General features: G+C 30.1%; 1 protein-coding gene across 8 annotated transcripts; it reads left to right on the forward strand.

The window, feature by feature from the left end:
• Positions 1-4082: 4082 nt before the first annotated feature.
• LOC114416663 (monodehydroascorbate reductase 3, cytosolic-like) lies at positions 4083-10562 on the forward strand. 8 transcript variants are annotated; one of them, XR_003667532.1, is made up of 10 exons: positions 4088-4244; positions 4376-4446; positions 5438-5553; positions 5882-5970; positions 6953-7005; positions 9026-9034; positions 9357-9454; positions 9590-9780; positions 9957-10082; positions 10220-10561. XR_003667532.1 is itself a non-coding variant. In XM_028381617.1 (5 exons), exons 1-4 carry the CDS (start codon positions 4214-4216, stop codon positions 5936-5938), a joined length of 270 nt encoding a protein of 89 aa, XP_028237418.1. In that variant the 5' UTR covers positions 4089-4213; the 3' UTR covers positions 5939-5970; positions 6953-7056. The 8 variants fall into 8 exon arrangements, 1 of the variants encoding a protein (XP_028237418.1); XR_003667529.1 differs by having other exon boundaries at positions 4095-4244; positions 5438-5548; positions 10220-10558; XR_003667533.1 differs by lacking the exon at positions 9357-9454 and having other exon boundaries at positions 5438-5548; positions 10220-10562.
• Positions 10563-13686: the final 3124 nt, after the last annotated feature.

The raw sequence follows: 13686 nt of genomic DNA on the forward strand, positions 1-13686 counted from the left end.
TTCCTCAATCGGAACCTCTTTATTCGTCAATAGGTGATGACACGATATATTGGGGACCATATCCTTCTTATAGCGTGTTAAACTAAGAGGGTTCTCATTATCCCATAATGGACCAACACTGACATCTGCTCATTTAAGTTTATATCATCTAATTTAGTTATTTAACAAACTCACTTAATTTGATCACATAAAATAAAACCCATTAATGATAAATAATTAATATAATTGTCTTATAATATTAGCTCACATTAATTATTGCAATAGAAAATTCCAACATTTCAACTTTATAAATCATTTAAAATAATTGTTTTACATTTTTAAAATTTGATTCTTTCAATTTTAAATTGAATTAATTTACTTTCACAACCAAAGTTGCGATGTTTGAAAATCATAAAACATAAAATCATCATCATCAATTTTTATTTAATAATAAAATATTGGAAGATCCTTTATATATATGTATATGTATATATATATATATATATATATATATATATATATATATATATATTATTTCATAGATTTAAAAAATAATCTTTACAAATGGGTTTGAGTTATAAATGATACCAATAAAATTTTATAAATGTTATAAATCATGATTGTGTATGTATTCCAGATAAAGTGATGAGTGATATATGAATTATTCATGATTAAAAAAGAGTGATATATAAACTATTATATAAGAATCTTCAGCCTGTATGATAATTGTCTTACAATTCGGTCACATGGTTTAGGTTCGAACCCAATCAAGAAGCATTCAACAAAAATAAGATATATGAACTATTATTTTTTAACTTTCATATCCGATTAATGTCTATTATTTTGCTAGCCAATCAAAGTAAAGGATAATGGGTTTTAAAATATTCTGGTATAAAAATGTTGACCATGAGTAATGATAAAAAAATGTTGACCATGAGTTAAAAAGAATAACAAAACAATTAAAAGGGTGATGAAAAATATAGTCGCATGAACTCAAAAACAGTGGAATAGTTTGCATTCAGCAGTCTACATCATTCATTGCAAATGCTCAACACTAAAATTCACTATTCATTGCCCGAAATCCCAAACTCTTGTTCAATGTCCATAAATATTCAATCTTTAAGGAGAAAAAACACTATCCTCATGAAAGATGTAAATTAGTACTATCAACATATTTTTTTTGGGCTACACATTGCACGGTACAAATGTTTAAGAGTAAATTAGTACTATGTGATTCACCATATGCATTTTTGTCCTCCATTCTCTCTATCAAGCCTTCCTGCAACAAACATAGATATCATACAATGTAAGACACCAAAATGATACATAAATATTAGAAAATAGACTATTCCATGCTTTTGAAGGTAACATGCCTTTTACCAATCAATTGAGATGCTTGGAAGTCTTCCAAACCTTCCCTTCAGTTACTTATATAACTACCAAATAAAAGCAAACTAATTGTATACCTAATGAAATCATTACCCAAAAAAGATGTCACGCTTTAGAGTACTCATCACTACTGCAAAAGTCACAAATAATGACGGTTGTAAAAGACATTCAAAGATGATTTTGAATCATCTTTGAAGTCAACATCGTTGAAAGTCAAAACTTTCAATGTCAGTTTCTTAAAAAACCGTCTTAGAAAATGGTACTTTTCTAAGACTGTTCTTAGCTAGGAACCGTCTTAGAAAGATACACTTCTAAGACGGTTATTTGCAAAAAACCATCTTAGAAGAGTATCATTCAAAGACGGTTTTTAGTTAAGAACCGTCTTAGAAGGGTACCTTTCTAAGATGATTTTTGAGAAAACCATCTTAGAATGTTTTTTTTTTAAAAAAGTTTAAAATAATGAAAATGTTATAATTAAAAAATTATATAAATATTATAGAAAAGACACACTATCTCTACAAGCATTTCACAGAAGGCATAATAATGGAGCGGATCAGAATCACAAAGAGTTCCATCTATACCAAAGAGCACAGCTTCAAGTGGAGCAAAAAATATTATTTATAAAAAAGTCATCAATTCCCATACTTGCACAAAATGGAACAAAATGGCATGGAATGATGATTCCTAATTGCACCCTTTGGCAACCCCTGGATAGACTGTGCAGTGCAAAATCCTTTAAGAATTAGTGATTAACAACAGCATGAAGTGGTGCAAATAATAAATCCATCGCTTCAAGGTTCAAACCAATAAAAAAGATTCAAAGAGTGATATACTCGGTGAAATGTGTGTGACTAGATAATGGACTTAAGTACCTGAAAAATTGCATAATATTTCGAATCGGCGGGAAAAAAAATTTATGTTATGTTTGTGAGCAAGTGAAAGAACAAAAGGGGCTCCCGCAATCATTGTCTCAGTTGGCCAATGCTATGTCTTTCCATGCTTCAATTGCTGCAACTGTTGGCTGAAGAAAATAACCAATAGCATCTTTAAGTTTAATACACACTAACTAATATTGCTAAGATTTTCACCAATATGAAAATAGCAGCAGAGCTATGAAGGAAATTATTAGGTTCACTAATTTACTCTAGATGAGCAACACAAAATGTTTCTATTTCTCCAATTTCTAACTGTGTCTTCTGGAATGTCAGTTACATTATTTATATGCAATGAATGATACAAACTATAACAATTCCAAACTACTACTATAACACAAATTATAAAGTCTTTTAAAAAATTATATGCATTGTCAAAAGAGATGTACGATAATAAAAAGTAAGAGAAAATAGAAATACCATTGAGCTTGGGTGGGAACAAGCTCTTTCGTGCAGCTTCTTTTGTGAGGATTCTGTTGCCTTGGGCCAAGAGTTGCGAGTGTGGGAGCTGGGAAATCCGGAGTCATATCATTCTTCTTTGCACCTAGTAAATAGATATTAATAAACTACTATAATTGATCATATATTTAATGAGGTTAGGAAAACGTTCTACCATGTTCGTTAAGGTAGTAGTAGTATATAATTTATGTTGTACTCAATGAGTGACCTCATAAAAAAACATGTGTAATAGTACCAAAACACTAAAAGTTAGTTTCCCAGGAATAAAATCCTTAAGAATACTTGACGTTACTTTCATTTTCTTGGTATATATGGATATATCTTCTTTTTTGTGTTTTAAACATGATATGCAGAATTGAAGAAAGCTGCAAATTTATCAAATCATAGTTATGCATAAACATGAAAATTGTTGGCTACTTGGGAAGCACATTAGTACATTAATTCCACTACAAGAAAAATGACATATGCCTACGGAGGCTTTTACCTACACACATAAATTAGTGTAGGTAAAAATCAAAAAATACTTATACCTACAGTTGTTTGTCATAGGTAAAATTCAAAAATTTGTACTTACTATTATTTGGTGTAGGTAAAACTCAAAATAACTTCTACTTACAAATGCTTAGTGTTGGTAAAATTTCAAAAAACTTATACCTACAATTACTTGGTGCTGGTAAAATCCTATAAAACTTGTACCTACAGTTCCTTGGTGTCACTACAAGAAAAATAACCTAAACTTACGGACGCCTTTTTCCTATAGACATGAATTAGTGTAGGTAAATCTCAAAAATACTTTTACCTACAATGGACTAATGTAGGTAAAACTTAAACACTTGTACCAACCATAATTTGGTGTAGATAAATTCATTAAAACTAAAAAAAATACTTTTACCTACAACTATGTTGTGTAGGTAAAACTTCAAAAAACTTGTGCCTATGATTGATTAGTGTAGGTAAAACTCAAAAGGATTATTACCTACAAAAGCACAATATAGGCAAAAAAAAAATCACGAAGGACATTTAAATGATGTGATAATATTAATATTTGTTTGATTAAAAAAATAGAAAGAGAGAAGCTTTTAAAAAAAGAAGATAGAAATAAAATAATGAGAAAATATATTGATTTCTAAATTATTTAATACAAAATATTCAAAATATAAAATAAAAGTTTCTTCTGGTTTTTGAATAAGAAGTAGAAAAGAATATACATTTTCTCTTAGTTATCTCTTAGTTATATAACATAAGTTATTATTATTAAAAGATATACATTTTCTCAGCCCCCTCTGCCTTCCCCTAATCTCACTTCCTACTCTTCACACATTTTCTCAGCTCTCTCTATCAATTCGCTTTTCGTGCTTCCAATGACCGAGTAAATCTACGATTCTCTGTTCATTCATTTCATAGAAATTCACGTTTAACTCTCTGCGTGCTCCTTGATCCATTTGAGTTCACTAATGGAATCGAAGAACGGAATTTTAGAATTAGGTCGATTCATTTTTCCTTTCACTTCTATTATTGATTCGATTGTGCAATTGCAAAATGCAAAAACTCTTTGGTTTTTCTCGTGTTTTGACTTTTTCGATACTGTTGCTAATTACTTTTTTCGAAATTGCAAGGTTATGTTGTGAGGGAGTTTTGCAAACAGGGCATTAAGCCAGGGGAGTTGGCTATCATTTCCAAAGAAGTGGTATAGTTCATAGATTATTAAATTAAATACAGTTTTTTTTTCTGCTTTTGCTTTTCACAATTTGTAATTGTCCATTTCGCTATATGTTGATGATTCTATCATGCTGTATTTGATTTTGATTGCATTTGGACATGTTGTCTATTTTTCTTGTTAACTGTTATAAGCAAGGTTATCATACTGCAATTCAAATCATGAATTGTCAAGCTTGTTTTTAAAATCATAAATTGTATCAAATCCTTAAATTCATAGGAGGTACATGTGATAATTTTAAACTAGAAAAAGACCAAAGTTGGTAAATTGTAACTGAGTATGTGAACCCTATATTTAGAAGATGGAAAGTAGAGCAATGGAATAGCCAAATACAATGTATAGAATGAGTGAGTGACCATGCGAAACTTTGTCTTTAGAAGAATGAAAATAGAACATCTGAAAAATCGGATATGGTGCGTTTAGCAGTGCCCCTTTAGCCCTTTTTTTAATCATTCAAGCTTTTCAAATTTTTCAATTTCTTTGATAAGAATGGTAAAAACAATGTAAAAATAAAATTGAATTGTGCAATTCATATCAATGATATGAATAGTTGGGTAGTCAAATCACATCCGAATTGTGTTATTCGAATTGTGAATAGTAAGATTCTAATAATAATTATATTTCAAAACATAATCTTGAATTGGACATCTTATAAGAGCAGTAATTTTATGGCATACTGTGCTCCTCAACATTTGTCTCGGTGTCTCCCTTAGATTGTTCCCAAATTGACTGAGGTATAATATGAAGCAAACATTATTTTTCACTTCTAAATTCCTTTTAAGCTATAGATTGCATTACCTTAACCCATCTAAGTATTTGAAGGTTTTGACTGATACACATCCTAAAGTCCAGTCAGTTGGGCAAATGGCCCTTCAACACATTAGTCTTTACTTAGGAACTATTCTATCCATTTGATTCCTGTTTCTGTGATTAATATTTTTAATTTTCATGTTTTTTCCAGGTTGGGAGTGTGATAAAGAGTCCAGAAATATCTGGTCTTGTTCCTACTCTACTTAAGGGACTTTGTCATCCTAAAGAGCATACAAAATATTCCCTTAATATTCTTCTTCAAGTAAGGTTAATGACAATTACCTTGTTGATTTTGTTTAGTTTTATACTTAGTTACTCTTCTGTTTTTGCACATACACCTTCATAATGAGGGGTCCCGTATCACTGACACATGGATTCAATGAAGTCTCTTGCTTTCTCTTCTCAACCAATATAATATAATCTGCTTCTAGAAATTAATACTGCACTTTAAACAATTTTGTCAATGCATAAAACAATTGAGATCCCATCCTGGATACCAAACAGGTCATAATATTACTAGGCTAGAAGAGTATGGAAAAATCCTATTTCCTTTTATCTATTGCTTTTCTTATCAGGCTTTTAATACTGTTTTCAGTTGTGGTATCACTTGCTAAACAATGGGCATTTGAAGAACCTTCTGTGGAGACAATAACTGGTGAAAATGTTTTGACATAGCCACATGTGGTGAGTCTACTAGTGTTTATAGTTGCTTTTTACTTTTTTACTCATTACGGTAAGATGCTGAATAACATGCTTTTTTTCTAGGTTATAATATGATTACTTTTTCTGTTTGAGTTGTAGTCTGAAGAAAGGTTTGGTAAACTTTTCCTACACTATGAGTATGAGTAGATGATGATCATAGTTTGTATATTTCACAATTCAGTGGGAAGCTTGGTTTGAATGTTTCTCTTTCTTTCATTTTTAGATTAGATTAGAAGGACATTATTTATCCTATTCTTACAATATCCCAACTATACAATTTTGGCTCAAGAATTCAATACTATTGAATTCTTGATTAAATTGTAGGAAGTTGAGTAGCAGTATTCAGTCTTGGAGGAATATCAGACATGCATGTGTCTGGAACTAGTATGACAACCAATTTGAAGTTTTTAAAATTGTTTGTGCTTTCCTATTGCTGTCTTTGGTGTTGTGGTCAAGAATCTTTGTCACCCTAGGTGCACCTTTGTATCTCATTTGTTTTTTTTTTGTCTAATTTTTTGGTTATAAAAATTTGAAATTCAAAGGACCGGTTGAAATGGACTGTAGCCAGACTGATATTGAAATCTAAATGAATATAATCAAATCAACATGCATAAGTAGCAATCTTTCTCGTATTGCCAAATGGACTGAAAAAAAAAACATTCAATGAATCGAAGGCTTGAGGAGGACCACAGGCAATGCCTAAAGGAAATTGGTGTTAGCAGTATTTTGGTGCAAATGTTTGAAGAAGAATTTCTAAATTTTCAAGTATAATTCCTTTAACTGGTTTGCACTATTAAACAATACATTATTTTTTCATCTTTATAATATGTGGCTGGAGTTTTGCTTAGCTTTGCACTATAAAGATAGTACCATCCAATAGTTAGAATATGTAAATTAGGGAGCTTGTAGAATCTCTCGTTGGCTAGAAATAACTTCTCCGGACCAATTCCTGACTCTATTTCAGAAATGGCCTCTATCAAGTTCCTCAACTTGACTTGCACGGGAATATGCTTGAAGGTAATTTGGATTAATAAATTACTCTAGAACCTCAAAGGTTAGTTAATTCACAATTTTAAAAAAAAATTATAATTACCAAAATTTTATGATATCATCAATGTTTATATTTTTATTTCTTATATATATATATATATATATATATATATATATATATAAATAAATTATTACGTTACTTAAAATTATTTATGAAAGATAAATTTAATTAAATATAATATTCAGTAACTATTCAAGTATATATAAATATAATTATCAACTTTTATAACAGAAATGTGAAGGCAAGTTTTTTTTTTTAATTGTCAATTTACGACAATTTTAAGTTAGTCCCTGGATATTAATCATTTTTTAAAAAAAAACTGAAAGTAATTTTTGTCTTTTATATTCCTCTTTTTTTTTTAGATAGGTCCTTGCATATTATTATTAAAATACAATTTGATATCTGTGTGTTGTGGTTAAAAAGCAATTTAGTCATTATAACCCGGGAGTGCATAAGCGTTTGCAGAATGGATTGAATCCATTTTGAAAAGAAAAATGATTTGATCCAATTATTTTGATTTTATTGATTTATCATTCAACCGATTTAGTTTAAAATTTTAATATGATATGATCCGATTAGATCCAATTTAAAACGAATTATACCAGTTTTATTTATTTTATTATTACTTTTATTTTTTTAAAATAAGATTAAATATATATATATATATATATATATATATATATAATAAAAAATGTAAAATATTAAATATTTCATTCATATGTCACTGTATAACTAATAACAATATATTTATCCCTTTTAACACAAATAAGTAGTAAAAAAATTATTTAACTAAATGTATTTTTTTATAAATATATATAAGTTATATGATAATTTTATAAGTATATAGGAAATAAAAATAAAATAAAATAATATTATTTATATATATATATATATATATATATATATATATATATATATAGTTTTATATAATTAATGTATACAAGTTTGGTTTGGATTGAATTGAATCAATTTTTAAATTTAAATTTGATCTGATCCCATCCAATATTTTTAATTGAATCAATTTCAAGCACATAAGTGTCCAGGCAATCATAGTAACATTAGTTTTCTCACCTATTTAAGTACTAGTCAATGGCATTGGTGAGAGTTTTGTTGATGGTATAATGGAAGGGATGTACCTTATAATATTTAGCATAGTTAAGATTTTGACAGTGAGACTTTTGGGATTTTAAGATTTTTATCATACTGATCATATAATACTTATTTGATATATATAACAATTAATAATATATATATATATATATATATATATATATATTAGTTTAGCTAAAATGGTAGTAATGCAAACACCTTGGGAGAGGGTGTTTAGCTAACATATATTCAATATGAAAAATTTTAAAAATCAATTTAAATTTTAAAATAATAAGCTATATGGCTGAGTAATTGTGTTTGCTTTGTTATACCATTTCAGAATGTAAGAGGTGTTTCTTGAATTTTGTTCATTCACTTTGTACTTCCATCTTAAATATTGATGCACAGAATATGCATCCTCTGACAATGATGAGAAGAAAGGTCAATATTCTAAGTTCTGGAATGAGTTTGGTAAATCCATTAAACTTGGTATCATTGAGGATGCCACCAACAGATAAATACTATTTACTTGGTATCTTCTATTACTATTTCAGCCAAATAGAATGGCATTGAGAGGAGAATAAACTTAATTTTCCTGCCATTGAGGAAAGAGATAGGACAGTTTTCATTCCCACTAGCCCAATGCTATACATGCTCTGCCGATATGACTAGTTGCAGTTAATTTTGGCATATTGTTAAGGAACAAGTTTTTCCACTCTCTCCCCCACAATATTCTCATGTACCCTTTATTCCTTTCTTTCTTTCTATTCTTTTAATTTTTTTTTGTCAAATATTTGATGTCTCTAATGTATATATGGTTTCTTCTTTTGCTTCTTGTTTTTGTCACTTGACATGTTATATCCTGAAATGGACACGTGGGTGTATTTGGACTTGAAGATCCCAATGGTTAGTTTTCTTCTCTTATGAATCTCCCTTAGTGCATCTTTTTTACATTCTTTTTTGCAGTTTCCTTCAATCCATGATATATTGTCATCATCCTATAATCATTTCAGAAATTCTGGATATTCAAAATGGTTGAAATAATACCGTAAATATATTGAGGTAGATCTCTATAAAGAAAATAAATGAACACATCATTGATTAAGAAGTTTCTTCTATTTGGTCGACTTTCTTCTATAATATAATAAACTAAAGCATGTGGATGATAGTGAAATTGTTTTGGGCTAAAAATAAAAAAATTGTTCACTATATTAAACTGATTTTGTAGGCCGAGGGGCGTACGTTGTGTGCTCTTCCGAACGTTAAATACGTGCTCTTTCGAACGTTAAATATGTGTTCATCATTTATATAATAATTTGGGCCCAGGTTTGATTGTCACTTACTTAATTCTTTCTACTATATAGGCTTTGTTACCCAGGGTGATATACTTTGTTCACTTGCTTGAAAAATACTATTGTCTGTCATTCTTGATCAGTGTTTCTAAGTTGATTTCTCTTTCAGGTAGTGATGAGCATCTTGAAAGGAAGATTCTAGATCCTGAGCGCTTGAGTAGGGTGGAATCAATTTTTGGCAATCTTTCAGAAACCATCAAAATATATGGTCCTTGGTCTTCTGCATGGGTAGGAGAAGCTAGAGGGGTCATACAACAGTGGTGGCAATCATGTTTCTAACAGATTTCTAAACAGCTTTTGGTGGGTAAAATTGGTTGTCCATTCCTTCCATCAGTTTTTGTTCTTTTTTAATTTCTAAAGGATGGATTATGATGTTTTATCTGTTATATTTAGCAAAACATGTTGTTAAATATAAAATTGGTTCTTTTTTAAATTGGTTGTGATTTATTGTAAGTTTTGAAATTTAAATGGCTCAGGTACTTAGATCAACTTGGAATAGCATCCTGCTACAACACTAAAGTCTATTGCAGGCAGACTTTAATTGGAGGGAATTATGGCCTTCTCAATGCCACCACCTTTGCTCCCAATCCTGACTACTACAGGTAAGTACTAATTGAAAATTGCAACAAACAAAAAGAGAATACTTTTTTTTCCTTGAAGGTTACTTGAAGATTTTTGGTGATTATTACATCATGTTTGAACATATCTAATCCTAGGTTCTGGCCTTGTTTCTAAACAGTGCAGTTTTGTGGCATCGGTTAATGGGAAAGAAGGTTCTTGCAGTCTCAAGTGATGTTCATATTAAAGACTTTTACCTACAGTTAGAAAATGTAAGTAGAAGTTAATAACTTTTACCTACAATTGAAGGTAATAGATACATATTAAAGACTTTTACCTACAGTTAAAAAATGTAAGTAGAAGTTAATGACTTTTACCTACACACTATACATAGTGGGTAAAACCTATAGTGACAGACAATTAACCGTCATTATACGCTCCCTCAAAGTTGACAGAAGAAACTTCGTAGGACAAAGTCTATCATACATTTACCTACAGATTTTTTATTTATAGTGACAGTTTTTGTCCGTAGGTATAAGTCATTTTTCTTGTAGTGTCAATAAATGTTCCCTAAAATTCTCTTATTATGCACTATATATTTAAAGTGAACTTTAAAATTTGGAAGTCCATAATTTCTATAAAAGTTAAAAAGAAATAATAGTCTATTACCTGGGGGATCAAAGACAGTGGAAGCTTTTGAAAGTCTTTGTAGAGAGGCCCAAGTAAGTGGGGCATTTGATGCCATGTTCCCAATGATAGATATTTCTGCCCGTGTCACATTCAACCCATTTTCTCGGAAAGTTCTCATCACCTCTGCTAAAAGTCCTTGTCGGTCTTCGATGCATAACTCCTCCAGCAATAGCTCCAAAATTTAAGCTAACATGACAAGTTAAAAGAGAAAGCCTTACTTTGAGCTTGGAAACTAGCCACTTAAACCAACAGTTGAACTTAGGTTGGCCGAATAAGAATTGCCATTCCAATATTTTCCAACGGTAAAGCAGGACATGGAGTATAGGGCAGTAGCTACTCCCATATTGAACCCTCCAACACCAAGCTTAACTATCATACAAATATCAGACATGAAATTATTATATCACATATAATAATTTTTTTTCCTAAGGTTGAAAAATAATTATACAAACAAGAAAAATAGAAATAGAATAATAGGTATGCAGATTGTAGAATTAATTGAAAATTCATTTTCCTTTTAACAGCACCTGGAATTGAGGATTTGCAGTTGCAACCTATGCAAATGTAGTAAGGTTTTGAGAAATTTAACCATATGAATTGAGCTTCTTCTTCTGCTTTTAGAAGGTCCAAGTTAAACGAGAGGCTTACTAAAGCATATGGAAGATCAAGAACGACATTGCCTATTTTTTTTGTATTGATCATTATGTATACACATTATATAAATTTATATTTTTAGTTGAAAGTCAATTTGAATAATTTTTTTAATTTGAAATAACTTTCAATTTTTAGTTAAAAATACTTAATTATAATTTTTTTTGACAAATAACATTTTTTGACAAAAAAAATAAAGGATTACCATATTTTAATAAATTATTTAAATATAAATTTTGTCCTGGGCCTCATAATTTCTAGACACAACCCTTACACTTCATTCACTTTTGCCTCCTTAGTTGTAACATGAAAAACAACATTTGAAAAAGATCCTTCCCACCTAGCCTTTACCCATTTATCAACTAATAGTAGTAGGTACCACTCTTATATCTCTTATTTTGATGGGGGACTTCCTCTTTGGCCTAACAATCAGTTTGTTTAACTTGATTAAAAGGCTTAAACTGGTTATCTTATTAAAAAAACATTTTTTAAATAAATAAGCCCAAACAAACAACCCTAAATCTCTATCAAATTGGCTTTCTCTTGAGTTTAACCTGAAACCATAGTATCGTCTTTATTTAACTATCCCTTTCCACATTTTGAGACTAAAATCATGTTCCATAAAGCCTCGCTTTGGACTACTAACTTCTATTTTTAATTCTCCATAAGTGCTAAGTCGAATAATTCAAAGTCTCTCACCCTTAAACCTCCCTTTCTTCACTAACATACTCTTTCTCTTTTGACCCAAACTACTGTTGTCATATACTCATAATTACTCTAACAAATTAATTCTTTAAATTTATAATGTGATTTCAAAAAAAATATTATTATTATTGACTGATGAGACATTTGTTATTTTTTTATTCACGTATATGAGAGGTGGAGGATGCATGCATTTTAGTGATTCTCCAGCTTGGAACCATATCCTCGTGTAATTTGTTAAGTGTTTGCGGTGTGTGGCCATTCCCAAGGATGATACATAGATCAAGCATTAAAAGGAAAAGAAAAAAAATGATCATGTAGATAAATCAGAATGAAATAAAAAATGATCAACCAATTACTCTTGATGCCAAAACACCAAGTTCATCCACACAGTTTCTGGGCTAGCTTTAATTGTCCACTACATGATGGTCAATTAAGTTAACTGAGTTGAAATCTCAAATGCTAACACAATTCAAGATTCTTAATACAACAAATGAACTAGGCCACTTACCGATGTAAAGCATGCTCATGAAGCAGTTGCAACTTTAGCAGTAAGATTTGCGATTTTGAAAAAGAAAGAAACTTCTCTTCTGTTATTTTAAGGGCGAAAAAGGCATTTAGAAATAGAGAAAAAGGAAGAAGTTAGAACAATAAGAAGGATAAACGGTAAGATAAGAAACTTGAATGAGTATTTAAGAAAAATAATGATGATATGTAAGATACATGGACTAGAGATTCAACTTTAATAAATGAGATACTAAAATTTATTAGAATCACAGTCATATTTCAAGACACACCTAAATCATGCAACGTTGAGTATGAAAGAAAAATGGGGGGAAAACAGAAAAAAAGCTGAAAGAAGCTCCCATACCCTATTTATAACTATAAAAAATTAATATTAGTTTTGATTAATAATTGAAGACATGAGGTTAAAAAAATATTTGAAGCATTTAGTTTACAAAATAATAGATCCATATGAAAGTTTCAAACTCAAAATTAATACTGTTATAGAATATAGAATATGTGTTTTGAGATTCCTTCACCATATTGGAAGGATAACTAGTATGCAGTATGACAAACAACAAAAAAATGCTTCAACATGAAGACATACGTATGTACAATCATACTCAAAAGCATATAAGGTTAGTAGAGGGCACTTACAGGTATATTGCTTTCAAATGGCTGTGAATAGAAATGTTGATCAATGGCAAAACTCCACCAATCATACACAATTGAGCAAAATGTTTTAATAACACAAGTCATGGCAAACAATGCAGAGTTAGGGATTTAACAAAGCAAGGTAGCTACATGTTGGCCATATTGAAACATAATTTGCAAATATTTCTAACATGTTGGCAATTAGCATGCATCTAAGAATGTCAAGTTAAACCTCTTGTTAAGTAGGAGAGGCACATGTATGGATACATACCGTAGAGAGCTTGTTCAAGGTGCCATAAATCTGGACAAAGTAAGCCTCCAAGAGCATCTCAAGCTCCTTGACATCAAGTTGCTTGGTGACGACACTATAGGTGGCGCTATTGCGGGTTCCATGGTTGTCCCTACTGAGAATAGTGTTGAACCATAATTCAGGAGCAGTCCTAAAAC

This window comes from Glycine soja, chromosome 6 (genome assembly GCF_004193775.1).
Source record: "Glycine soja cultivar W05 chromosome 6, ASM419377v2, whole genome shotgun sequence".
NCBI lineage: Eukaryota > Viridiplantae > Streptophyta > Magnoliopsida > Fabales > Fabaceae > Glycine > Glycine soja.